Raw genomic sequence first — 27,964 nt, 5'->3', positions numbered from 1 at the left:
GGACAGCGCCAGCTCCTTTGTGAGGCATTTTTGCCAGTTAGGCGCAGGAGGAACCCTCCATGTCCGTGACCGTGGGGAGCTGAGGGAAGCAGCCTCCCCAGATCCAGCCTGACCCCAGTTCCTCAGCAGATCCTGAGGCCCCTCGTGGCACCCAGGGAGGGAAAAGGGGCCATAACCCCCTTGTGGGGAGATAAACCTCTGGTGGAAGACACAATTATCTGTGGCCTTTTTTCTCAGAGGCCCCCGAAGAACAAGCCCCTGAGGTTACCCCCAGAGGAGCTGTGTGGGGCAGGAGGGAGGGGAGGGCGTGCAGAGACGGGAGCGGGTGCCCCAGTCCTTGGGAGGGGACACCATAGGGACGAGGAACCCCAAGGAACAGGGACAGCTGCAGAACGGCCCGTCCACATCGCAGACACGGCAGGGCGACGTGCCCACCGTCTGAAATAAAAGCTCATTATCCAGGGGCTATTTTTGGCACCCGCCGAGTTCTTTATAGCTCACATGCTGCATTTGTACTTCTGTTGCTGTGAAAAATTGTATTCAATCTCAGAAAAATCCCGTTTTTTCCCCTGTTTCGTGCGGTGTCCTTGTAATGAGGAAACATGTCCTTTAAAAGAAAAACAGCAAATAAACTTGGACTTCATTTTGCATTCAGACCACACATGAATACCAAGCATGTGCAAATGTATACTTAGGAATAAAGTTGTCAACTGAATGCTTTAAACTTCGAGTTTTCATTATCCATACTCTATCTCAGCCTTACAAACTTTCTATTTGTCTCTTTCTCAAATCCAAGCAATTAACAGGAAGAAAGTTACAAGGCAACAAAAGTTATTTTGTTTCTTTCTGGCCCAACTTCATGGCCTAAGGAGAGGCCAACTTCCCAACTCCCCTCATTTTCACTGAAGAGAATAATAAAGACCCTGTTCCTGGGTCCTGCTCCATCCCAGGTCTGGGCTGGACCTTGGGATTGCAGGTGCCACCCACAGCCAAGAAAAATATGTAGGCTTAGTCCCGTGGACTCCTCACTCTTCCTCATCATCTCTCATGGAGCCTTTATTCCTTTGAAAGAAACAAACAAACTACCATTTTCGTTTGACAATTTTATGTCCAATGTCATTGAAGCTGATGATACCAGATAAGCGAGGAATCAAGCCTGTGATTCTACCTCATTGATCTCTTACATTACAATCAAAAGACATTCCTCTTGGGGGGGCATCAAGGCTTTTATTGGGGAGAATGGGTATATATATTTTTTTTTCTGCTGGGAAACATTATCCCCTTTAAAGGACAGATTCAGTGTGCAACTACTTTGAAATAAACTTGGAAAAGGGTTTCTTAACTCTACTGGTCTATGAGATATTCTCCTTTGACTGTAGGTGGGTCTCCTTTGGCAAAGGCTGATGTTTGATTTAAGAGGTTTAACAGTGTATCCATCATCCTGAATTTTTGAGCCTGATTCTACAAGGTGCTAAAAATGTACCTTCACTCCTGCATTCACCACATCAGACGCTCAGGGGATTCAAAGGGACACTTCTCACAGAATTGCAGCGTAAGGGACTGAAGTTTAAAGGTAATTTAACAGTTCTCCATAAAACTGTACAAATCTGCATATTCTCAACTTGTTCAGGAGTATAATAAATTGATTTGTTTCACCAAAGACTGGCAAAACTTCCATTGGGGTTTGCTGAAGATAGCTAATTGATTTGATCTATATTCTGTAAACATTTTACACTGAAATCTGTCCCGAAAGGCATTTGGAAAGCTATTTTATTGCTCAGCTGTCTTAATATTCAAAAATAAGGGGGTTTTTGGCAATTTTTAGGGTCAAGCTTTTATTTTTTTCAGGAAGCAGTCTCTCCTTCTGTGATTCATAATCGTGTTGAATTGTCTAAGGTAGGAAATAGCAGCTTGAAATTACTGTCATGTGCTATGGGAACCCAAAGGGAGAGTGTAGAACTAGAACGTCTCCATTAGGAAAAACAGCTGGTGAAAAATTCAGCCAAATGTGTTTCCAAGTAAATCCTGGAATGCAGTATGCAAAATAACACGTGTTCAATCAGAAACCCTCAAAATAAAAGACCATTTCCTCAAGCAGATTAGCTACCTCAGATGAAGGACATTATAATCAAATAGGCAGCTTGCCATCCAGGTTGTCTTTTCCTTGGTTTCCTTATTTTCCGTTATTCCAACAAGACCTGAGAATACGTAACACCATAAAATAGGTGAGTCTCCAGACTTGAACTAAACAAAAAAATTTCTCTTGACCCTTAACAGTTTTCTCCTAAGACACCCCACACTCACTCATCTCCTTTTCTTCATTAGTCTCACTTCTGACTCTTCATGTGAATGATATACGATATGTGAAAAATTCTATCACACATATTAAACTGCACTCTGTTACTCAGTCTTCTGGACATACCTTCAGAGATATTCACACAACTGCCACATGGGCAAACAAGAGCAAGACAGAAACTTTACCGAAGCTCTTGAAGGCAGACATACAGCTTTTATATATATATTCACAATAGCAATTGTTCTATCTTAAAACCTTCCTAAAAGAGGCATATACTGTAGGCTTTGGCAGTAGAGATAAAATACTATGGGATCCAGCCTTACTTTGTTTTCCTCATCCAAATATACACATTGTTATAACAGAGGAATGGTTGCATCCAGAATTATTACTGCTGCTTGATGACCAAAATGCCTCATATACTGCTCCACACATGAAACTACTGCAAATATCCGTCTTCCCTGATCAACAACAGCTTCTTTGGGGTTGGAGGAAAAGAAAAGAAGCATATACTTGGTTCACTTAAAACACAGTGACAAAAACAGCATTTGAAGGCACATGTTCAAAACAGTCCCATATTGTTATTACAGATGGAAACAGCGAAGGAAGAGAAACAGAAGAAACAAAAGCCAGCTTTTGTGAGTTCCAGAGCAATCCCTTGTGATCCTTGGTCTTGTGTAAGATGATTTGGAAGCTTTGGAAAGGCATTCAGGGTCTCTCCCTGAATAAGACATTGTAGCACACTGTCTTCCATGAGCCTGGCCCAGTGCCATGACAGTTTATGTGTAATTCATTGCACATTTTGCTAAGTGTTCTCTGTATATCTGTATAGATATATACACATAGACATATATGTAATTTTCCATATGCTTTCCTGCAAAACATCAGAAAAACAAAATCGGTTACATAATGGAGCACAGAATTCAGAATATGCTAAACTTAGTACCTGCTGACATGTCACACGTGCCCCAAACCAAACCAGAGATGTGTTGATTTGGAAGTTATATGTGCTCTAAGTCTGCAGACATAAATAATTTCTTTTCTCACAAAGTTTTCATATCACCCAGACAGGAGGCCTAATGTTTGACTTTCCAAGTAGCTTCTGCCCTTTTCAAGTCCCATCATCTTTTCAGTGTATTAGCACTATTGCTAGAACTTGCTTGTGTCCTCCATGACAAAATGTCGATTAGGAACAAAACGAAACATTTTTTTTCAAGTTGTAGAGTTTAGCTCTCCAAAAGTAGAGAGTAGTGTCTTGAACCTCATCATCTTTGAACATAAAATGCTTAAGAGATGCATAAAGCAGATCCCTATTGTTCTTATGGAAAAATGCATATTCTCCAATATCATTGTCCCTTCATCTTTCCTTTTGCAGCTGAAAAGAGGTTCAACTAGAGAGACTGTGTGGCTGTCCAGATTGTTTATGGAATACTTAAAATCTTAATTTCAAGATTACCAGTGTGGAATCAAAGTCAGCAGCAGTCACAACCCAGAACTGGCCAGAGGCCTTTCAGTGAATCTGAATGAATGGAGCAATGAAACCTCACCAAGACTTATCTGTAACAAAATCACAGGCTGCCCTGGACTAGGCATCAATCCAGTCCTGGAACACCATTTCCCAAAGTGACCTGAAGTTAATATTTTTTCCAGAAAAAATATGCCAAGTATAGTATTATCTTCCCACTCTGAGTGGTCAGTGATTTAAGGACTGCTTGAGATAGAGGTCATAATCTTAATGCCATGTGTAACAGACACTGGTAGGTCCATCTTCCTTTAATTCTGCATCAGTAAGCTTCACAGTTCGTTTTCCTTTTGAACTAGTTGCTTAAAAATATCATGAAATACCTTTTCATTTTTTGCTATCAGAACTAGTAAATAATAACCTCCACATTTACCCATTGTGTCTGCTGTGGCTATAAGTAGAAGCCACTGTGAACAGTCCACTGCCTCTGATAAAACATACTGACTGTTTCACTTTAAAAATAATGTATTTTCAACCCTTTTTGATTCTGTAATTCCCAGTCATGTTTTAGTGAAAGTCTTTGAGTCTAGGGCTCAGACATCCACTTGTTATGTTGCAATCATACTTGCAAATTGGATTTACACAAGAGTCTGAGAACCGGGTCCTTGATTTCACTAAACTACAGCCGTTACCTCCCACATGATGTGCTTGTGTGAGTTCACGTTTTATCTCAGTTCTTCTTCCTCTTCCTCATCTTCCACTTCCTCCTCCTCTTCTGAGTCATCCTTATTCTTTGAACTGTTGCTGAATTCAAGGTTCCCTTCAATATCCAGTACCTGCAAGTGCTTTAGGTTTTGGAAGATACTTTCCTTCAGTGCTCCAACTGCAATCTTATTAAACCTTTAAACAAACAAAAAGGCCTTCCTGTTAAAATCAACCCAATTTTATACCCAACACAGAAATGAGGACACTAGATGGAAACCAATCTGTAGAGTTACTCTAACTTTACACTGACCTAAGTTACTCTAACTTTACACTGACCCACAGCAGCACTCTCGGAGTACTGACTCCTCTGGATGGAGAAAGGAAGGGAACGCAGGTCCTGATTAGCCAGCAGGCAAGTGCAGTGACTGAACAAAGTTTGCTCACAGAACTCTGTGTCCTCACACAGAACCTTGCAGGAAAATACTGTGAAATATTAAGTATCTCCCACTGATTTCAAGTTCACTGACCAAGCTTTCAAAAAACTTTTCAAAAAACTACCCCAGCCCCTCTTCCCCCTTCTATAACTATATTCTGCAAGGAAAAAAATCATAATATTGGAATTCCTCCCCCACAAATTCTTCTTCTCGGTATTGTGCTTTTTCCTTCCTAGAGAGGAAAGGCATCTGCTCCATAGCCCACACTTCGAAGTGTAACTTGGTTTTTCATGAGATTCTGTGCCATCCCTTGATAGTTTAATTTTTCTCCCACAAAACTCAAAATACCGGTACAAAGTATCCCTTTAGAAACAAAGGAAAGTGCAATAATTTTTCATCTGTTATTTGGGTTTCCAAGAACATAAGTAAACTAATCTGCAATTTAAGAACCTCTCATATATGCTGCTTGGTCTGTTACTCTCAAACATGCTTAAAATATATCTGTTTAATATTCCATATGTATATTGTTGCTTCATAGCGTTGCACTGACTAATGGCCTCCCATTATGAAAGACAATTTAGCTTGGGTGGAGTTGTCTCCTAAATACGTTAACAAAACAGTTTTGCAAATTCCTTTTTTTCCTCTTTATATAGAAATATAGAATGTGGTATGTGGTTTCTGGTTTGTGTCCAAGCATTCACTAAAATCTCATTAATGTGAGCCGCTGAATAGACAGACTGCTCTAATTTACACCAGACTTCACAATTTTATTTGCTTGGTATGGAATCATTCATCCAAAAAGGTATGGTTCAGAACTAAAGAACAGTTTAGCTGCCTACAGGCACAATAAAGCCATATTTAGTCTTGCGCGGCAGGCAGCCTAGGCTTTTTGAACACATCCATGGGATCAGCTTAACCAAATATTCTGTAGGGGTTCACAAATCACTTCTAAGAAATGTTCAGTAATGTTCAATCAGATTAAAAGTGAATATATTATACTGGTCCAGATTCTTGCTTCACTTCTTGTGGTACAAATCTTTGCTTACTTCAGTTACGTTACTGTGAGTTTACATTACATGTAAAAAAGGTCAGTATCTGTCACCTCTAAAAACAAAGTCCTCATCCAGCTGACAGAGTAGGAAAAAAACAGAGAAGCTTCTGAACTTAGCTCCATACCTGTCACACTTGTAACTTGTCATCTGTTTTAGACAAAACTATCAAGGGAATTCAAGATTAATCATACACGCCTCACTAGAGGGGCATTTTGTCAAAATCCAGGGCTACCAGGCACAGGCAAAGCTGTAATCCTACAAGTGCAGTGTAAACTTTTAGTTCACAGCTGAATATTGAAACATGACATAATGTTAAACATTAATTTCCCAGAATTTCTAACATGCCTGAGCCATTCTAATAAGCACAGAGAGGACAAACTCTCCAAAGACGAAGAGCATATTATGTGTATCCATGTCTTTTCTGAGCAGGTGAACATAGTTTCATCATACATGACTATAAAACAAAGTTGCTTATTTGGGAGGTCAAAGATTTAAATACTTTCTAAAAAGTAAGCAATTATAAAGTGGATAAAGAAGAAAAAAATCTGGTGTGTAGAAGTGGAAACTTGACCTTACCTGAGGTAAATCCCCTTTATTTTGGGTGTGGATTCAAAAGCATTCTCTGAAACTGTTGTGATCTTGTTGTTCTGAAGATACAGATACTCCAGAGACTCTGGCAGGCCTGACGGGACAGAAGTCAGCTGGTTGCCAGCCATGTCTAGTGACTGCAAGGAAGAGACAACAAGGGTCAAATAAATAATAATATTTAAATATTAGCAGCAGTCCAAAAAGAGATCTAAGTTTGACAACAGATAAGCTTCCAAAGGATGGCTGTATACACACCTCCCCCTTTGGAAGTTTATCTATTGTTTTTTTATATATACACCCACATATAAGTCTATAAAAACACAAATATATGTGTATGCACTTATAAAAAAACTTAGTACTGTAACAGTGCAGAAATGAGATGTTTATGCATAGCTTATCCAGGATTCGTAATGTTTGAAAATCGTCTGGAAATGGGCTCTATTTTTCACATCATACTTCGGTGAGGCTGCTTCAGAACCTCTCCCTCTGGTGAGGGCAGGAAAACGGCAAATACCGTGTGTGCAGGAGAAACTGTAAATTGTCAGCCATGTGGAAAGGCTCAGTTGGAGTTCATGGTGGAAAACTGAAGTGATATTTACTGTAGCATAAACTAATTTAATCTGCTTCTAATTTGCATCAAGGTAAGTGTGGCCACAACAATTCTGCTCTCTTAGACAACTATTTAGCATCATGATTTCACATGAGACATCATGATGTTTTCTTTATCTCTGTCCCCAGGCTTTAGCCCACGTCTGCTTAAAGTGAATTAAAAGCAGACTCGGTTTCAGACATGCACAGGAATTCCTTGGAGGCTGCTACTGCAAACACTTCACTAGCTAAGGTTGCATTAGTTAGAGTTACACATAAAAACACCTGCAAATATCCTAACAGGGACCAAGGTATGAGGATACCAGGACTAAAGGCCATGATCATTTCTCAGATGAATTTTAAGCAAGGAAATGGATGAAAATAAGTGTTTTGTTATCCTGTACTGCAGCATTTTCCTAGCACCAAGCTGACATACCAGTCACACATTATTCAGAGCTACACTTCTGCAAATGATTGTCAGGTTTTCAGGGGTTTTATTCCCCACGTAATCCCAGTCTGGCTAGCAATTATGTAAATGTCTAGCTTTGCAATTGCAGATAGTCTTCAGTGATTTCCACAGAAACAGTGTGGACTGAAATGTATGCTGAGTACAAGCATGATGAGGATCTTATGTGATGGTTATTTGTCAAATCTACCACAGTGCACCAACTCATAAACCAATTGCACAGTTAAACCCTTAATGATAAAAAAGATTCATATGTGCTATCATGGAAATAACTAACAAGTAGTAACACTGTTTCAGAAAAGAAGCAACAGCCAAAAATGCAGCGTTAGTTTAACAGAATTTTATGTACATGGTATTTACCTTAACCTTGTTCAATGTGAACAGTGTTTACTGTGGGGTAGGTACCACTGATGGGCCAATCTATAATTCTCAACAGCATCTTCCTTCCAGACTACTTTTCATCTTAGATGTATTTGCACACACACGTGTGCACACACACATTTGTAAATCAATACATCTCACTGAGGCACCAAACACGCAAAATGTAATAATAAAGCCATGGACCCAATCTGCAGCTGACGCAAACCAGGAGCGCTACACATACTGTTGCTGCACTACTGATTTCTGTTAACTGAAAAACAAGCTATTGTTTATTCCCAGAAACACGAGGAAGAGAAATGTTCACATAGATAAGCATTTGAACTGTCTGAAAAAACACTGGGGGCCAGTGGGACATACGCTCCGTGTCCCTTAACCCTGATCTGCGCTGAGATGTACAGACTTTGCCTGTGCAGTGGCCTGACCGTCTGCACCATCGATGGCTGCCACGTGATACAGGTGATACCTTTATTCAGGAAACAGGTTGCTGCCTAAAAGGAAATGGAGGCAAATCCTTCAGCCAGTGTAACAATTCTGAAAGGTCATTTTGCACAGCACAATTGTGACTGTTCCTGCCTGCCTTATGGTTTGTGTTTAACTTTCTCCAACAATTAAACAAATGAGAAGACTGCTGATTGAATCCAGGCCTCCTAGCTGCTATCCAGGTGCCTGAGCCAGCTGAGCTGCTAAATCCTACAGCTTGGCCTGTCTGGCTATAAGCTGATGTGGGGGCTTTGAGAATTAAGAGTGTTTTTGTTTATACATTCCTTCCTCCTGCTGTCTCTCTTCAGAGGCGATTTTAAATCTTTTGGGAGACAAGCTATTTGAAATGCATAATTTCAGTTTTAATGACAACATTCACTAATGTTTATCTGAAAACATAGGGCATTATTAGGTTTCAGAAGCAAAGATGTCTTTACGTTTCCCAGAATTAGCAGCATCTGGTGGACCACACCCTGGTCAGCAGTGGGAGGTTCCCACCTCTGGCACAACAGCACATGATTTCTACTCTGGAAACAGAAGGTGTAGCACGTACAACGCAAGCCCAAAACATGACCAAAGCACATCTAGTCTTGGTCCTACACGAATTGTCTTAGGCAGACAGACACAGACATCAGCGTTACTAACACAATTAGAGAAGGTGATGTTTCTACCTGGAGACTGCTGAGTTCTCTCCATGCTCTTGAATAAATGGAATTTACTTTCAGTTTATTGTTGCTCAAATACAGTTCCCGCAGCTTTGTCATCCCGGACAAAGTCCCTTTTGGGATCATGCTTATCTCGTTCTCCTTCAGCTTCAGAATCTGCAAGTTCTTTGGAAAGCCATAGGGCAGTGTGTTGAGATTGTTTCCAGAAAGATCCAAGGACTTTAGTTGCCTCAGTTTACGGAAGGCCTCCCGATGGATCTGGGGACTTTTGAGCTTATTGTAGCTCAAGTTCAGCTCTTCAAGGAAATAAGTGGTAGCAAAGTCATTCCTGTTAATCTCAGAGATCTGGTTATGAAGGATCATAAGTGTTTTCACTCGCCGGGGCAGCCCACTGGGAATCCTTTCCAGCATGTTGTTGTACAGGTGGACAGTGTGCAGCTTCTTTAAGCCCTGGAAGGCTAATGGGTGAATACCTCGGGCTTTTAATTTGTTATTGTGGAGCAGAAGGTACTCCAGGTTCTTAATTTGGGTCAAGACATCTCTGCCAATCACCTTAATTGCATTCTTCTCCAGGTGGAGGAGGACGATGTTTCGAGGTAAACCACTTGGGATTTCTGAGAGGTTATTGCTGGACAAATCCAGGTATTCAAGACTAGACAATTTCCTTGGGAAAGCAGGAAAGAAAACACTCTCCATTTAGATTCTGCAAATTGAAATGACAACCAGCTTCCTCTATGATTTTATAATCTTTGCTTTAGAGTCTTTCTCCCCAGCGCAGCTACAGTTATTGCCCTTTTTTGCCTCATGATATGACTGATGAGGACAGCAAAACGAGGGGCTCCCATACTGCCCTTAGGGGTTAGGACCGGGCGCTGCCGTTGCTCCCCAGCCACACCAGCAAGAGAATCTGCTGGAGTCCCCAGACACCGTCACCGCCACCAGGCTGAGACCCGAGATCGGTTTTGCAGTCTGCTGTTCTCTCATTTGACACCACAGATAGCAACATATGAGCAATCTCAGCGAATTAATACCACAAGAAAGATGCCATGGGAGCACCATTAGAAAACAGAAACGTAGCGTGAACATAAGTAATTTCTGTCTCTCTGAAAGTGTATATTGAAATGGAAAAGCAGGCCTCCTTTTTAGATGGTGAAATACCACTCTTATGAAAAGCAGAAATGCTAAATCAGTGTCCCAGGCTAAGGTAGTGAACTTCTCCTGACCCTCCAGCATTATGGAAGTGAGTCAGGGCTAGAGCTGCTTTGTGTAAGCTACTGAATCTGGATTCCATGGACTCAGTTGAAGCTAAAATAAATCCTCAGACCAGCCACTTATACCAACTGGATGTGGATCAATGGTATTATACGCCAGGACTGAGGAGCCCTCTATTTCCTTGTATTTCCAGTCAGTTTCTCAGTTCAAGTAAGACACTTAATCTGCATGGCACTACATAAACCACTGCAGATGACTAGAAAGTTTTCAGGAAATACAAGAACTAACGCATTACAGGCATTACTTACTGGTTACTACACTGGTATTCACAGCTATCCAAGCATGCTCTGAATGAGCAAATACACTCTTGTAATGCTTCCCCCACTTGGGTACATCTCAAGAGCACTGTGCTGTGCTCTACAGGCAGTATCATGGAGTAAGGAACAATATCCACCCCCTCTGCCGACTGTGACCGGTGCCTCAGCTATAGTCACTGTACTCCGTTCATCAAAATCTGAACAGAAATGATACGTCCAACATGACCTGGAGGCAGACACAGCACAGCTATGGCAAATTACTAAGGGAGATCTCAGGGAGTGGGATGCGGAAAAGGAAAGCGCTGTTTGACACATTTTCATGTCTGGAGATGAGAAAAGTTTACAGAATTAAACTATGGGCAGGACAGATTATGTTATATGGATTCTCAGGTAGAACAAGGGCAGCACTCAGTGCAAGCAGAGACACAAATGTTAACTTTTTGAAGACCTAAGTCCCAGGCTAAATTTAGGACAGCCAAAGGCAATTTCTGTTGCACCAGTTTGTAGCAAAGCTTTTGCAGCCATCTGGCTATTGAGCAGCACCACTGCATCCTCCCCTACCCCAGCAATCCATCTGCACTGGGGTACAGCTGTGCCAGATGAATTCACAACCCTGCGTCTGTGGCTGCTTTCAAGTCACCTTCACAGAAACACAGAAGTGGCTTCAGTGAAGAAGAAAGTCTGGCCTTAACTTCCAGTGAACTGCCCTTGAAACTGGAAAATCCCAAGTAACCTTGCTTTTGACTGGTTTGGAAGAACAGAGACCAGCTTTCAACATGGTTCCGGGTGGCCTTTTCCCCTGGGGTAACCGGATCTGAGGCAGTCAGAGAGTGGTGCACTCTGATGTTCAGTGCTGCGTAATTTGTATGAAAGTCTTCTGCAATGTGAATTCAAACCATTCACCCAGCCCTTTTCTTTTGAATAGCAGCATCTGAGTCTAAGTCTTCTCATATAGACTTAACAGAGAAATGCATAACATTGTGCAGCTTTTAATAAATGTGCTTTCTAAGATGTACCTTTTTCAGTAGCTATATTATTGTACCAGAAGAGAGAGACAGACACAAGCAGAGGTACAAACTGCAGATCTCAGTCTCACCAGAAAGTTTCATTGTCCATTCCTTCATTAGTCAAGTAGTTATTCTGCAAATAGAGCTCCCGCAGACCTGTAAGTTCACTGAAGGCTCCTTTGGGAATCTTCTCTAGCTTGTTGTTCTAGAGTCACCAAAAGCACAATGCACATTATTCCACATGAAACAACACAGGACATCCAGGTTCTGCTCAACCAACACCAGCCAATTAAGCTTCAAAAGGGCTAGACATAACATATTTCAGGAGGCACTATAATTCTGCTTAAGAAATAAATACAAATACTAGACTGAAATAATACAACCTGTTTTCATTGATTCCCCATGGAATCTTTCAGCTAAGGAGTCAGAATTTGCCTCCCCCACCAGATGGTTTTATTTTGTATTCTTAGTCCTTTCCACCTATGTGAAAATATATAATGTAATCTAGGCAACTACCTCTGGACTTTGCTCAAAATTTCTGGATTTTGTAAGACAAATTTCACCATAAAGAAGAATTAGTTTGGAAGCTGGGAACCAGCCATCCTTTCAGCATTAATGTAATTCCAAATGGTACAGTTCCTGCAATGCAGACTCCAAAATAATTACTCCTATTGCCTTTGTATGGCTTTGGAGTAGTCAGCAAGCAGACACAAAGAAAATATAAAATTAAATTCCACTTAGAAATTCCATACAGGAAGTGTAGGAATCATAAAAGGATATCTAAAACATCGACACAGAATTTGTTGAACTTCCCACAATCCATATATACGCAATAATGTGATGGACAGACCAGACTGGATCTATGTGCCAACTAATATAAGTGGATACCACTACAGATTTGTCTGCATGTCTCAATGAATAATGAAAACCAAAACCAGATCTGCCACTTCTAAAGTACACCTTTAGGACCCTTGTGGGCCACTATTGGCTCTCATTTCCCATTGTCCTATTTTTTTACCAGCCAAAATATCAAGGTGAATGTTACTACTGACAGGCAGTGCACTTGAAAACAAAATGCTTATTTCTCTTTTCGGCTCCTCTGCCCTTAACACAACTGGTGCCAGCAGGGAAGGATACGAGTTCAAAGTGTAGTCTTCAAAGTCTGAGACCCCTTTGGGAGATAATGATTACTTATAAATGGCAATAAAATGCAGGGGACTAGTAACTTCACACTTTGGAGAGACACTTCAGCAATTTAACGGATCAGACTGTTCGCCTTGACTTTTCTTCAAGCTGGAGAAGCCTGTTTTCTAGAAGAATTTAATGGGAATTAGTGGTAAAACTTCCAAGGGAAAAGAAAGCTGGGAGGCAACACAGAGCTGCCTCAGTCCGGGGGCTGATAACAGGCTCCAGTTTACACACGTCCAAGGAGCTGTCAACACCAAGAACAAGCAGAACCAGGATTCCCCACCACTGCAGCTCTCCCATTGTTAACAAGGCTGAGGTCTCTAGCACAGACATGACAAAGTGTTTTTATCGAAATCAGATGACATGGAATTAAAAACGCGGAGACTAGTTAATACCACAACTTCTGCTATTGCACTATTGCTGGAGAAGCTGTAGCAGTGAAGAATCACTGATCCAGACTTTCTCTGTGTTGTCTGAATTGCCAGTTCAGTAGCAAACAAAATCACTGACTCTAGGCAACAGTAGTCTGTGTGAAATGAGTAAGTGAGCAAAGCCAGTACATAGCGGGTGAGCAGCTGTCAGCAGAAACAGCATCAGTGGCAAATTTAAGGGGGAAGCCAGTCACTGGATGGCCATGGAGAATGATCTACCTTCTTGTACTAATATGCATTAATACCATTATATGCAGGAAAGAAACAACAATTCTACCACGCAGGCCTTTGCAATACATTCCCGTGAAAGGGTTTTTGTCTCCTGTGAGCATTTTGGTGTTTTGCAAAAACACACTATTACTTATGAACAAAACCGTTATGGACATGGGAGGCAGCTACTGCGGAGGATACAGCACACGAGACTTGCAATGGGCCTGGGAAGGCAGCCAGGTGCACTGAAAGGGCTCGGCTGTGTAGTCTGGGTCCCACACAAACACAGTACTTGGTCACAATCGTAAAGGAACAAAAAAACCTTGCTGTCATTACCTTTAAGTGTAATTTATATAGTGCTGGAGGGAGATTCTTTGGAACATACTTCAAGAAATTGCTGGACATGATGAGTATCTCCACATTATTAGAGCCATTGAACATATTATCAGGTAACCCAGCATCTGAAAGTTTGTTGTTATGAAGATACACAGATCTGTTGGAAGGAGAAAAAAAAGATGACATAAAACAGATAGTGAGATCTGGTGGTTTTTTTATTTACCAAGAGAAAGCTGTTTAAAGACTATATTTCAATCTTTTTGTCTTTCCTTGAGATAATTAGATTTGTTTTTAAAATGAGCCCTTCGATTCAGCAAGAGATATATGATGAAAAACCAAATGGCTGCTCCAAACACTCTCTGAAATTTAGGTCTATTCAAAATCCAAACCTGTGTTTGAATACAAATTTCACAAGTAGCCTTATCTTCTTCGCAAGAAACTGAGTGCAAGTCTGGGATTGTCGGTGTCGTGGCCTCACTCAACAAGGTCAGAATTCGTATCTGATTAATAGATATGCCCCCAATTTTAACTTCTACTTGGAACTCAGTCTGGACTCCTTGGGCTTGAAAAATCAGCTTGTAGGTCTCAGGAAAGGGCTGTCCCTCTCCTGCTTCCATGAATGCTGGAAATACCCTGGGAAATAGTTTCTGTTCTACTCCTAGAATTCAGAAAGGCACAGAGGACTGACAGAAACACAGAGCAGATTTATTCAATCTGGAAGAATTTTGTTTTTTAATGAACCTTTGGGACTGAGATAAAGAGGGTTTCTTATTCTCCCTTTGCCCTTCTTACTTTTAGTGTTTAATATTCACAGAAGAGTTTTTCCAGTCAGATTTTTTTTAAAATATTGCTTCTTTTTTACACAGGTTTTAATTCTGTATGAAACAACTGACCCCATGAAGTTATTCCTGTTTTTCATTGGCTTAACTGCTAAATGAATTCATGTGATTTCTTTTTAACAAAGAAATTACAAGATTTTACTGACTTCAATTACTACTTCCTTTCCCGTGTTTACCCCCAGATGCAGCAGGCAGCTAAAATTGTGGAGGCAGGTTAAAACTGCAAAAGAGCACAGTGTCAAAGTTTGCTTTTTTAACTTGTTCTTGGATTCCCAACCAGTTGCAGAGAATTTGGCAACATATTTCTGGAAGGAAGGAAAGGCTCAATTGTGTGATCACACACTCCAGGGAGTTCAGAGCCACACTGAAAATATTGTTCACCCTGCACAGTCAGCTGTACTTTTCACTCACAAATATTTTCCTTTCTGAAAACCTTGCTTTCCAAATAATCAGTCTGAGACCATGAACTCTGCTGGGGGCAAATAAACCAACTGAAACAAATGCCTTAGGATTTTATACCAGCAATCTTGGAAATTAATCAGTTACTGTTCTGATTAAAATTAGTGTTGGTACAGGAAAGTGTGAAAATCACTTCAGAAGAGTGCAAGAATTTTAATGTGAAATCAAAACACAGCAGCTTCTGCAACTCAGATTAAGGAAGAACAGATGTATAAATCCACCTTCTTGCATGATGAGATATTGCCAGAAATCAGTGACTGACTCAGCTTTTTCAGCTACCAAGAGCCTACGAGACTAAAGGCCTCGTAAGTACCAAGTAGCTTCAGCTCTCAATGAATTCAGTGGGAACTGAGTGTTCTTCAGTTCATCACAAGACGCCTCTAGGAACTCACCTGGGTTGGCCATTATTAACCGCTTCCAAAGTTGGATGCGTTACTGCTACCAACAGCGTTTGAGATGTCTTTGCAGCATTTAGGCACTGCAGTGTCCGTACAGATCACTCAAAATGCCCTTGGAAAAGACCGTATCTCACAGGAGGTGGTCTGTGTGCATCTGAATTTGAGATGGGCAAATGTGCTGCACTGGATCCAGCTGAGAAAATCACAACTTGAAAACAGCAGAGAGACCTTTGAAATCAGACCTGAGGGTATGAACCACTTCTGAAGGTGCTAAAGTGCTTAACTTTAATATTCTTGAGTTATACTCAACTGCATTGAGTAATACTCAACTGCATTGAGTACCGTACTCTCAATCTGATTCTGTTTTCCTTAATGAATGCACTATAATAAAACTAGGGATTTCTAAAGAGTTAATCTCCATTTTGGGAAACCAAAGCTGTTCCTTTCAACTCATAACTGATACACAAATAAAATGGAGACAATTTAATTTTCATCTATGCAAAAGTGGCTGGCAGCTAGTAAAAGCCCTTGGAATGTGTTTGTCTGAGAGATTATTTGATTTTTCATGCTGAGAATAATAAACAGTCAGCTTCTTTCCAAAGAACACAAGTAGGCAATAACATGGTTTAGTCAGATAATTTCTTATCACTCACCAACTGGCTCCAAGCAGTGGAAGAACACTATTATTGTTTTACTTCCCGATCCCTTACCTCAAGTTTGGTTTCTGTCCAAATGTGAGCCCATATATCTTAGTGAGATAATTGGCTGCAAAATCTGCACTGATCAAGGTATTTGGTAGGAACTTCGGAGCCACTGTTAGCTGTACAAGAAATAGATAGAATTCCAATTAAATGCAACAAATGTTTTAACCAAGTATTAGACTAGCAACAAAACACTTGAAAATTTGTTTTCTCTAAACGAGCAAGAATAAAAGAATCTGAATGCAGATTGCATGAACAAAACCAAATTGTCCTCACTCACTAATCTCTCCAGGAAGGAGACTGACTTTTGCTCCAAGATATGTGAATGTTTGTTTTGGTTGGAAGAGTCCTGTCTCTTTTTGGTGGAAGAAATCAAGAAATTGTTATCCAAAGAGCAAGCACGTTGCTTATTATTGTTCCTAATTCCTCAGTCTGCTGTGCCAAAAAAATCTCACCCACCTCACAGTGGCCTACTACTTACTCCCATATGAAAGTATGTTGGGGAGAGGGGGGAAGTGTCACTTTATATGTCTGTTCCAATATTTCATCCATTTACAATGATCTTTTCAACAGAGGATTCAGGTTCCCAAGGGACTGGGATGCTGCTGAGCCAAATGATGGAATATCAAATGGGACTTCAAAGCAAAGACCTACTTACTGTACAGTGAGACTTTGTTCATTACACAAGTGATGTATCAGAAATAAAATACGGACAGATCTGCCTCCAAAACTTTATAGTTGACCAGAGGTTTAGGATTTGACGGGTCTGCTCTTGGCCTGTTGCTGTTTTTATCAGTGATTTGAAAAAATAATGCTAGGAATGTTTGTATCTGAACAAAAATTGGTGGGGTGAAAACTAATGATTAAAAAAGCTCAGTTTTACAGAGCATGCAGATAATACAATAGCCAGGTCCACTGACAGAAAGCAAGAATACAGGTTACAAGACAGTTTTCTGGAAAGCATAAACCCAGAAGATATATGCATCAAGATTAAATCCTTGGGAAACAAATTGTTAACATGGTGCTGTAGCAGATATGATCCTTGAGTACGCAAGCAGAATAATACTGAATTGCCGCAGGCAGGTGCAATCACCATGGTTACAGATGTTAACTACAGTACTAAAGAGACCACTCTTAAAATATTTTGTGTACACTCTGAAAGGCTCTGGAGAGAACAACTTTTCTAGGGAGATACTGAAGTATTTTTCACCTAAAGCTTTGAGATGAGGATGGGAAGCTCCAGACAATGGAAGAGATCTGCCTTCTAGCTTGAAATCCTTTGAATCTGTAAAGCTTCTTCCTCCCAGCACTGTTGTGTGAAAGAGGACCTAGTTCTTCCAGCAGCTAGGTACAGCAAGACTCATGATGAGAAAACACATTTTTCAAATTTTTATTACAATAAAAGTGCAATTGGTTATTAATCATAATGTAAAACCAAAAATATTTTTTAAATGTGTGAGAGAATAAATACTTTTCTGGAGAACTGCCTAAACCAAGCTTTAAACTCCCTATTTACCTAAAGGGTGCCTACATCTCTCTCTACTGGTTTGTCAAGTGTGCGTTGATGGACTATATCCATGAACTTGCAAGTTACTCGACTCACAATCCAGTCCTATTTTTTAAAAAGTGAAAGTACACTATTTACATTATTTACTGTTTTTCCTTTTCACCTGTGCCAAAACCTCCATCCTTAAACTGTCTCAAATGTTTAGTGGTCACAAACACAAGAAAGATCTTTCCCACAGATCACACTCCTATCAGTATTTCCAGAGAACACATAAGCAGTGGAAAAAGGCATTTTACGTATTACTACAGTTGCCACAGTACCGCTCCTGGCTTTACCAGTAATCTGTCATCTCCTGACCTGGGAGATACGATCTCAGGGAAGTTGATAAAGGCACTGATCTCTGACTAGGAAGGTCTGACAGTGCCTCAGAAAGAAATAAGTCTCTACTGTGACATAATATTTAGAATTCAGACACAGGAAAGAGACTTAATCACTTTCATACACGCTGGCACATTAAAGCTCTTCTCCTGAAACACGGTCTATTAGGTCATAACATTTCTACAAAACAAAGGGCATGGCTCAGATATGCGAAATGAAAGCCACCAGAACCACAAGGAACAGCAAAGAGAAAGAGAAGTTTCATCCAAAAAGAGTTTTCACTTGCTCAGAACTTTGCTTTGGCATTTCAGCACTTAGTCATGAGACTAATTGATCTCCACTGGTTGATTGCTTGAAGGATTAACGCTGGATTGTTGTAACTGTCAGCAAAAATAAAGTTGACTGAGTAGCTTTGTGTAGTATATTGCCTAGTAAGTAGCAATCTGCATTTCCCCAACTGCAATTTTCTTGCAGCTTTACTGCTGGATTTTCCTTTCCATAGAGTAGACAGTGTTTCTCTACTGTTAACTCATGAATTAACCAATGCACTCCAAAGCGCAAAATTATGACCAGTTTTGGAAAATGTTTTCTTGCTTATAACAAGCTTTGACGTAAACAGAAGAAATGGATCCAGGTAAATCTCATATCACTTTGGGGATACCAGGAAATGTTAAGACCTGACACCAAATTCACTAGCTTATAGTAAATAATAATGAGAGCTCAGGACCTGGTCTCCAGTTTGGTGAGAGAGATCTCTGTTATTAACAAGGCTTACTGGGGATACTGTCTGATAGATACAAATCATGAGAGTGTGGTGAAAAATTTAAAAGGAAACTACAGCATCTGTTAGTTACTTGAAGTACATGCTACTCATAAGCCACAGAAGACTTTTAGCTTATTATGAAATTTCTTTTTTCTGATCAACTATGCTAGTTTGATGAAAAATAATTTCATTACATCTGATGGGATTGCAACTGAAGATAAAGCAGCATTAAGATAATCCATAAAACAAGGAGCAAACTACCAGCAAATCCCTGCTCTCCTCCAGACACCACTGTTACTTGATCCGCAGTGTTTCCTGCTGTAGAGTGGATGCAGTTTGAAGCCAATCTGGTTTGTCCTGGCTTGTGATTTATAAAGAAATGTGTTATTTTTGTGGGTCCATAACTTCTCACTGTAACTAGTTCTGACATTCGCTGATGTTTGCATTTTCTTTTGGGATCCTTTTCTCTCTGCAGTTAAGCCAGAAAAACCAAACACTTTTGTTTTGTCACAGAGGGAAAATTGGAGTGCAAACTTCTGGAATATTAGTCACAGTCTGGCTTGTTCCTTTTTATGGAGTTATTAACTGCCAAGATTGTTATATGGAAATGGTGCTTGAAAGGGAGAAAAGAACACAATGTTACTGTACTAAGGAATGGGTTCTATTCTCAATCAATCCATACAGAAATCTATGGAGTGATTCCGGATTTGTCTTGGCCTGACTGAAACCTGGATGTGGCCACATGAATATAAACAAAACATCAAAAGGTCACAGATTTTAAGAGGATAATAAAATATATATACAGACATGCAGAGAGAGAGGGCGGGGGGAGAGGGAGGGAATGATGGAAAGGCAGGGGTTTTGTAGACAAAAGAAGCTCTCCCTGATGTATTACTTTATATTTTTCTGTGGCATCCCAGTTTCATCTGTAGCAAATATTTGTAGACAATTACTGGGATAAAAGAAAGCCATAATGGGAACCACACAGATATAAGGATATGTGAAAGGTTATTTCATTTCCTAGCCTTGGCATGACAGATGTGCTTCTGTCACGACATCCAGCTTGGGTCATTGCTAGGAAAGCACCCAGGATCTTCTCCATTAAAAAATAAATTCAGCTCCTACCGCAGCTAATAGAATAAATCCATTACTTGCTCAGTTTCCCTGTGTGTGAGTATCCCCCCATATCAAACCTAATAAGAATGGGAGTCAGGCAAAACTGGATAGCTTTCTACAGATCTTGATGGCTCAAACACCAGTATTTGGATGCATTTGTTCACAAATTTTTCAACCAGCCTCATCTGATAAGATATGCAGCATTTTACATCGTTACGCCACCACTTATTTGCATACAGGCAGCTACCAAATCTGCAAGCAGCTGATCCAAAGCCTGCTGAAGACACAGGTAATTTAAAAATGCAGGGGCCCTCTGTGCCTCCCGACACACATAAGAGAAACTTTTCTCATCAGTTGCACAAATAAATAAGTGTTCAAAATAGACTGGCACGTGTAGTCTCTAATTTTTTAGCATACTGATTGTCTTGACCTTAGAAGAACCTGCATTAGAATATCACTTAGCACAACTTTACTTATGTAGGATACATATTTTAAAATAATTGAAGACTTGCTTGTTTAACTTTCAGAACCCAATTATCAAAGAACTCTGAAGGCCTTGTGAGCCTCTTACCTTATTGTTTGCCAGGTACAGGTAATTCAGGTTCTCCAGATGCTCAAATGCTTCCTCTGGCAACCCTTAAAACAGGAATAACTAATCAGTGACATTGGCACCTTATTGCCTGAGTGAAAATACCAGAGGGCAGCTTTCTCTCTCAGATAATATTTTTGATGTGTGATTTAAATATTTTTCATTACCACTGAAACAATCTGACTCAGACCTATTGTCATCTTTGTGGGTTTTGGTTTTGTTTGTTTGTTTAATTAAAAAAAAAAAAGACAACCAACCAAACAAACCCCCCCAAAACAACACAAACTGTTAAGAGCAATGGAAGACGACTAAAAATCCTAAGCATGCAAGACTCGTGGCCAGCCCCACTGGGAAGGGTCAGGTACAGAGCTGTGTAGATTTGCTGTACGGCTGATTATCGGTGCTCGCAGCACCCATGCTACCTGAGAAGTTTCTTTTGTCATTTGCTCAGGAATCTGTAAATCATTTTTCTTGGAAGGACATAACCAGAGGTTGTTTAATGATCAGATCAATCTGATCTATGACCATGATGTTGCCAAAATAACACCAGTATCTGCAAGTCATAACCCTTCCCTTGTTCTGCTCCCCCACAATCCAGATGTCCACATAGTAACCAGCTCAGGGAGCTGATCCAACTCGGAGCTTACCTCCCCCCAGTAACAATTAATTTTCAGCTGAATCACTCCACATCCAGCTGATCACATAAGCACAATTGCTGTCACAATAGAAAGGCTGCAAATAACATTTTCACCTGGCACTTAGATAACCATAAGTCAAAAGTGAAGCTTTTTCCCATGTCAAAACATGTTAGAAACTCAGGGCTGCACTGAAGCTTGTGAAAGAAACGTCAAGCTCCAAAAGTAATAATGTCAAAGTCTGAATCTATTAAGCACAACCTTCCCTGCGCTATGTAAGAGTGACGTGTTTTGAGTCCCACACATAACATGCCCACGTTCTCAGGAAAGGTTGTTCTGTGTCACTGGATAAGGACAGCAACAGCATCAGACCAACGAGGTGATGCACAAGTTAACAACCATTAAATCTTTCGTATTGTGACACACAAGTTAAGAACCATTACATCTTTTGTATCGCATATCCTCCTCTCTTACTATTTATTCCAACTCCTCTGTTTCTTCTTTGGCTTTCCTTACTAACTCCTTGTCAAGTTTCTCTAATAAGCATATGACTTAGCAAGCAAAACCTGCCTATGAAAGTCAAAATGGTTCTAGAAGCAGGGCAGAAGTTGCCTTATTTGTAATATGTTATATTAAATTAGACAAGGACCGAACAGGACTAAACTGCATTGACTGACTAGACTGAACCAAAGAAGTGGATTAAGAAACAAGGTCAGTCAGAAGGAAATCATTCAGCATGTAGACATTTCTGGTTCTCAAGTGCATTGCATTGATGTGCCTGTGGGACCAGAGGGAGTTTCCTGGACGAGACGATCTCACGCCACAGCACGCAGAGCTGCTGCCAGGTCTCCTCCACTGGTTCAGTAAAGCTGCATTCTTATACACTGAGTATTGTGTTTCGGATTATAAAGTGCCTCCATGACCTGTGTGATGGCCAAAGGAGGGAGGCTCATAGCTAACCACCCCAACCAAGCCAGCCCATCGCTCCTTGTGGCTTCCCTGATCAGCTGTCACTGGCTTCAGTGCATAAATTGGTGTTGTGGAGCCACAGGCTCTGTCCATTCGAGGGCTCTGCCAGCTTACCTTTTGAAGTCAGCCTGTTGTTTTGCAAATTGAGAGTTTCCAGCCTGTAAAGACGAGCAAGCTCTCCTGGAAAGATTTCTTCTATCTGGTTATTCTAAGAAAATGGAGAGTATTAATCATCAGCAATGTGATCCCAGAAGGATCCCAATAAACCCAGACTGTGAACTCCAATAAAATTTGGAAATGAACCCACCGTGTCAAATCATTGTCAACAGACTTCTCTCTGTAATGAGTCAAGCCCAGATCTCGAAACCAAGACATCCAAACCCAGCAGCATTTGAAGGCCTGAACCAAGTTCTGTAGCTTATGCTCATCTCCAGAAATATCTGTTTTATGCACTGGTAGCACGTAGAATGTGATTACATCTGGCAAGGCCCATAATCCATCTGCCAGCACCAAACCTCGTAGCTGCAGCAAAGCATTTGCTACAAGGTTGGCACTGTGGGTTTCCAAATTTGTTACTTCTGTTATTTATGTGTTGTTTTAGAAACAGGAGAGTCAAACTGGGCTCACTTTCTCTGGTTTTACTGTCAGGGGTGACTGCCATCAGACTCTCATTAACATGCTGACTAACATTTTAGACCATTAATGAGCGATTCTAGTGTTTTAGCATCCAGGGAACCAGTCAAGGACCCACTGTGCTGGAAGCCAGGCCAATACACAGAAAGCGACAGCTGTTGCTCCAAAAAGCTTCTTTGCTTTTGGCAGCAGAGGCAGAAGCCATGGCTAGCACACACCCGGGGCAGATCTACTGAGGAAGGTGCCGGCTTACGTTACAGTTTTTTCTAACTCTGCTCACTTGGATAGAAAGCTCTGAACAAAATCTGCAATTTATCCATTGAACAGAACAGGCAAATGGGAGCGATAAACAAAAAGCGGTGCGTTAAAGGCCACAGAAGCATGAGGGAAAAGCCTGGAAATGCCACTGCTCCGAGGAGGTACGGCCATCCGTGCCGGGATGTCGCGGGCGATGGCACTCACGGTGATGGGCTCTGCTCCTTGCCGAGTCCCTGTGCCGCGGGGAGGGGGCTGCAGGGAGGCAGGGCTGGGGGACACTGGTGGGGTCTGTGTCGGGACTGGTACGTTGTGTTCACAACGCTTTAGCTAACGCGTAGTGCTGCCAGAAATTTTCCCTTTAATGAAGTGAGTTACCTCAAAATCATACAATCACAGAATGTCCTGAGCTGGAAGGGACCCACAAGGATCATCGAATCCAACTGCTGTACCCTCATATGACAACCCCACGGTTCACACCGTGTGTCTGAGGGTGTTGTCCTGTCTCTTCTTGAACACTGTCAGGCTGGGGCCGTGACACCTCCCTGCGGAGCCTGTTCAGTGCTCCGGCACCCTCTGGGTGAAGAACCTTCTCGTGATGTCCAACCTGAACCTCCCCTGGGACATCCTCCTGCCATTCCCTCCGGTTCTGTCATTGGTCACTAAAGAGAAGAGTTCAGCGCCTTGTGCGGAAGCTGTACACTGCACCTTCACCAGAAACACTAATTATTACTTTGGACAAAATTTTTTCTCCTAGAGCCGAGAAGAGAGTAAGGAGTAAAACTTCTTGTCTTTTTTCCTCCCTGGGTCTGTGGGGAAGAGAACTTTTGCCGATAACCAGGTGTGCGCGTCGAGCGGGAGCGCTGGGCCTGCCGCGCCGCCCGCTTCCAACGTGAGGCCGAGGAGCCGCGGCAGCAGCGGGAAGGAGCCGGGCTCAGGCCGAGGGGAGGACACGGCCCCGCGGCCCGGACACCCCGGGGGCGGCCGCGGCCGCGTGTGGGAGCCGGGCTCCGCCCCTTACCTGCAGGGAGAGGTGGTTGGTCAGCTCCGGCAGCAGGAGCGGGAACTCCTTCAGGTCGATGCCGCCGCAGTCCACGACGCCCTCCTGGGTGCAGCCGCAGTCGCGGGGGCAGGCGGGGGCCGGCCCGCCCGGGCGCCGCCGCTCGGGGAAGTCGTTGTCGGCGGGAGGCGGGCGGGCGGCGGCGCAGCCCAGCGCCAGGAGCCCCAGCGCCAGCAGCGCCCGGCCGCCGGCCGGCATCGCCCCTGCAAGCCCGGAGCACGGCGGCGGTCAGGGCCCGGCGGGAGAGGGCGGCCCGGCCCGCATGAGCTGAGCCCCGCGCATCTCCCGCCCCGGGAGCCCCAGGCGCCAGCCCCGCCGCGGTCCCGCTTTCCCTGGGTGCTTTCGCGGCCTTTCAGGGCGGGTCGGGGAGCGGGATGAGAGCCGGGCCGCCAGCCTGGAGCTGCCCGTCCGGCCCGGCCCGCCAGCGGGTCCCCGGCTGCAGCGGGCGGCCTGGCAGCATCCCCCGCACCGTCCCCGAGTCCCCCGGTTATTTCTTGCGATTTTCGTATTGAGAAACGCCAGACGATCTCGGATATTTATAGAGGAGGCTATGCAATGTTATTTCTATGTAACTGTTGGTCGTACAGTTCCCCGCAGTTTTGCACAGGGGAGAAACTCTTCTCGTTAACATAAACAAGGTGTGCTGGAAAAGAGCGACCCACGGGTCAGGATGCCTCTGGGAGGGGCTGCTTCACGTACATCGAATAATAACAAAATCTCCTGGCTACTGAAAAGAAAATGGGCTTCCTATTGATTTTGGACAGTGCTGATCTGAACCTTGCAGGCCTGGCTAAGCTTCAGCTTTTATCTTTCTGGCAGCAGGTTAAAATAATTCAAACAGAACTTGAATATCTCCCGGACCAGCCAGCTGGCCCTAAGCCAGCACCTTCAGTCTCATTTGTTGCCCTTCTCAGATTTCTTATATAATTACTTGCAGTAAGAGCCGGTAATGGCTGGTCTTTTTTTACTTTCGGCTATTCTTCACAGAAGTGTTTGACAGTGATGAGAAATTCTTATTTACGCTGATCTTTTAAGGTGAAAAAGCACAATGGCTTCATGACCTTAACACGAAATAAGTACTCTGCTCACCTCTGCCAGCCCAGATTCCTTCTTTGCATCAGAAACAAGAACCTCCCAGAGCCAGACTGGCAGCTGTCAAAACTGGCACATCTCCCTTTACATCCATGGGGCTTTGCTGCTTTGCACCAGCTGAAACTCTCTCTGGGGCTCTTAACAGACTTTGGGTGCTTGGGAAGTATTGGAGAGATCCTGCTCTCAGTCACAGCCATGAAAACCTTAAATAATTTCTTCAAACACTGATTTACACCTGAAGAAATGGGAGAAGGTGGAACTACAGGACAGAGCATCCTGAGACACGGATGGTCCTGGTCTTTGCTACCAACATGCTGGGTGATTTTAAGCATTTAACATTGTTTACTCAATACCTCTTCCCCCCACTGCACTATACCACTGCTTCCATATCTGTAAAAGTTGAATATAATGCAATTAATCTCTTTTATTAAACGTTCCAGAGATCAGATGGTGTTCCTTATATAGCAGCTAGATACTGAAATCAAAATTGGCCATATGAGTATGCCAACAGTGGATTAGTTAAATCCTTAGTATTTGGTGACCTAGTCTCAGAAGATACTGTAAAAATCTTAGAGAAAATAATCTCAGAAAGTATGATATATCAGATCTCTAACAATATTTCTTCCTATATATCAGCTTACTCTTATAGATACTTAAAAAAGAAACCAAAAAAAACCTTCTTATATGCAGGTGACAGCCAGCCCTGCTGTGACAACACCAACACTGTTCCCATAGCACACAGTTACCTCATGGCTGGTACTGGGCTCTATGGATTTGTGACATGTTGACTTTTCCACATATATAGCTGAAAAGATGTTAAAAAGTCAACATGAAGTATTGTATCTGTTGCACACTAACATTTCTGAGGCGATCTCACGCCGTTGTCATTAATATGCATACTTCTGCTACAATGCCTTTGAAGTGAACGCTGCTCTGGTGCCACAGGGAGACACTTTGGATACAGCAACATCTGCTTGCATCTGGAACGCAGGCAGTAAAACCAGGGAAGATTTTGACTGAGTTCAAAGAAAAGTCTGAATTAACTCGCTCCATTTAAACTCATTCCCATGGGCCCGATCCAAAGCCTTACTAAGAAATCTTGCTACAGGAGTAGCTCAGAACCCACCAGAAGGAGTCCCGTTCTCCTGCTTTAGTGGGCTTTGGGTCAGGTCCTTCCACCCAAGGACTGCAGCTACACTGGAACCAGCCCAGGGGTTTCTGTGGCTGCATCTTTCTGAGTCCAGACAGCACCATCACTGATTTCTGCACTTTGCTGCCACACAGCACCAGAGGCAGAGTGCTACAAAAGGCACAGTCTCAAGGAGTAAGCTGAACTTTCAGGAGTTACCGTCTGCTTCTCAGTGATTACAGTTACCTCAATAAACAACGGCATCATGTTCAAAATATCTCACCTCTCTGTTATTCTCTACATGCATTCTCACAGCACACACACACCCCGATAGAAAAACATCCTTTCCTTCAACATCAACAGGTTAACCGAGTTTGTTACTTACACTGAATATCCTTCCTAAAAGCTGCAGCTGAAAGGCAGGCTGCTGGATGCCGTCTGATAATCCAGCTTTAAAAAAAAAAAAAAAAAAAAAAAGGTAAAGTGCTGAAAAACTCACCTTTGCTGTCAGAAATCAGATGAATGGAGAAGAACATTTCTCTTGCCCCCACAGGCTGCCTCGGCTCATGCCATGCCCGTTACACGCGCTGAGCTCAGAGCGACTCTCTCCTTTCCAAGCCAGATCCTTTCCAGATGTGAGCAGCAGAATTAGCGAGAGTAATAGGCAACCCTCTACCAACAAGAGTTTCCTGCACTTCCCAATGAAATCGGAGAGGAATTTTCCAAAGTCACCATATGGGAAAATGTGAGTAGGAAAGAGGAAGCAGCTATAGTCTGAATATAAAGACTGGGGGAAGAAACAATCTCCCGTTGCTTTTTGTCAACACAGTTTGCGAGATCCATGAGAGGTGCCAAAAGCGAGCACGCTGAACTGACAGGAGAGACGCAGAGACAGGCTGTGCTTTAGCCTTTCGTTGCAGGATACCGGAGCTGCACTGTCCTTACCAGATCTTTAATTTTAGCCACATTCAACACAAAATCCAAATTCCAGGTGGGAATGTCCCTCCATTCCCTGGGGGGTCTGGTTCAAATTAGCCAGGAAAAGACAGATCAGCAGTTTTTCATGCATTTCATCTCCCTCCCGTTTAACTCCCCCTGGTTTTCAACCCATCTACTGATCTTCAGGGACCAGGGATAGAGAGGCTGCAACTACAAATGTCTTAGAGGCAAAGCCCCCAAATTAGATATAACACCCCATTTACTCAATCACTTTTATCTTCTAAGCCCCATTTTACAGCACTAAACATCAAAACAACCCTCCACCACACACACACACACATACTCTCCAGCCATGGTTACGTTTAGCCCAGAAGCCTCACATTTCTTATTTTTCCCCCTTAGCAAAAGAGACAGGAACATGCTGTTTATAACACAGCATGCTCTAAGTGCAGTAATACTTCCAAGACAGCAAGACAGCTTTTTGTCACTGACAGCAGAGTTACTATTTTAAATATAAAACCACCTGTTTTGTGGATGCCCTGCAGTGCTCCATACAGTACCTCCAGAAAATCTGCAGAGGGTCTGTCCTCACCCAGAACACGACCTTCTTGCTGAATTCCAAAAAAGGGACACTGATTCTTCCCTCTCAACTCCAGCTGAACTGAAGTCTAAAGCAATTAAGTTATT

General features: G+C 42.3%; 1 protein-coding gene across 3 annotated transcripts; it reads right to left on the bottom strand.

The window, feature by feature from the left end:
• Positions 1 to 608: 608 nt before the first annotated feature.
• Positions 609 to 27,411, bottom strand: PODN (podocan). 3 transcript variants are annotated; one of them, XM_065655712.1, is made up of 12 exons: positions 27,284 to 27,411; positions 26,724 to 26,788; positions 24,079 to 24,320; positions 22,284 to 22,377; positions 20,548 to 20,612; positions 16,222 to 16,331; positions 13,816 to 13,972; positions 11,740 to 11,855; positions 9,121 to 9,778; positions 6,523 to 6,671; positions 4,448 to 4,655; positions 609 to 3,167 (listed from the first exon to the last, which is right to left on the bottom strand). In XM_065655712.1, exons 1-11 carry the CDS (start codon positions 27,304 to 27,306, stop codon positions 4,481 to 4,483), a joined length of 1,854 nt encoding a protein of 617 aa, XP_065511784.1. In that variant the 5' UTR covers positions 27,307 to 27,411; the 3' UTR covers positions 609 to 3,167; positions 4,448 to 4,480. The 3 variants fall into 3 exon arrangements, with proteins under 3 accessions (XP_065511784.1, XP_065511783.1, XP_065511785.1); XM_065655711.1 differs by lacking the exon at positions 27,284 to 27,411 and adding an exon at positions 26,884 to 27,259; XM_065655713.1 differs by lacking the exons at positions 26,724 to 26,788; positions 27,284 to 27,411 and adding an exon at positions 26,838 to 27,258.
• Positions 27,412 to 27,964: the final 553 nt, after the last annotated feature.

This window comes from Caloenas nicobarica, chromosome Z (assembly GCF_036013445.1).
Source record: "Caloenas nicobarica isolate bCalNic1 chromosome Z, bCalNic1.hap1, whole genome shotgun sequence".
NCBI classification, from domain to species: domain Eukaryota; kingdom Metazoa; phylum Chordata; class Aves; order Columbiformes; family Columbidae; genus Caloenas; species Caloenas nicobarica.
This window is presented reverse-complemented; position numbering and strand designations above follow the sequence as displayed.

What these genes read in the sequence shown, in the direction of transcription:
- PODN (XM_065655712.1), bottom strand. Translation starts at nt 27,306, where the DNA reads ATGTGGCTAAAATTAAAGATCTG. An exon ending in CAACAGGCTGACTTCAAAAG is followed by an intron (nt 20,613 to 22,283) that starts GTAAGCTGGCAG and finishes TCCTGTTTTAAG; the next exon opens with GGTTGCCAGAGGAAGCATTT. An exon ending in ATGGACAATGAAACTTTCTG is followed by an intron (nt 9,779 to 11,739) that starts GTGAGACTGAGA and finishes TGCTTTCCCAAG; the next exon opens with GAAATTGTCTAGTCTTGAAT.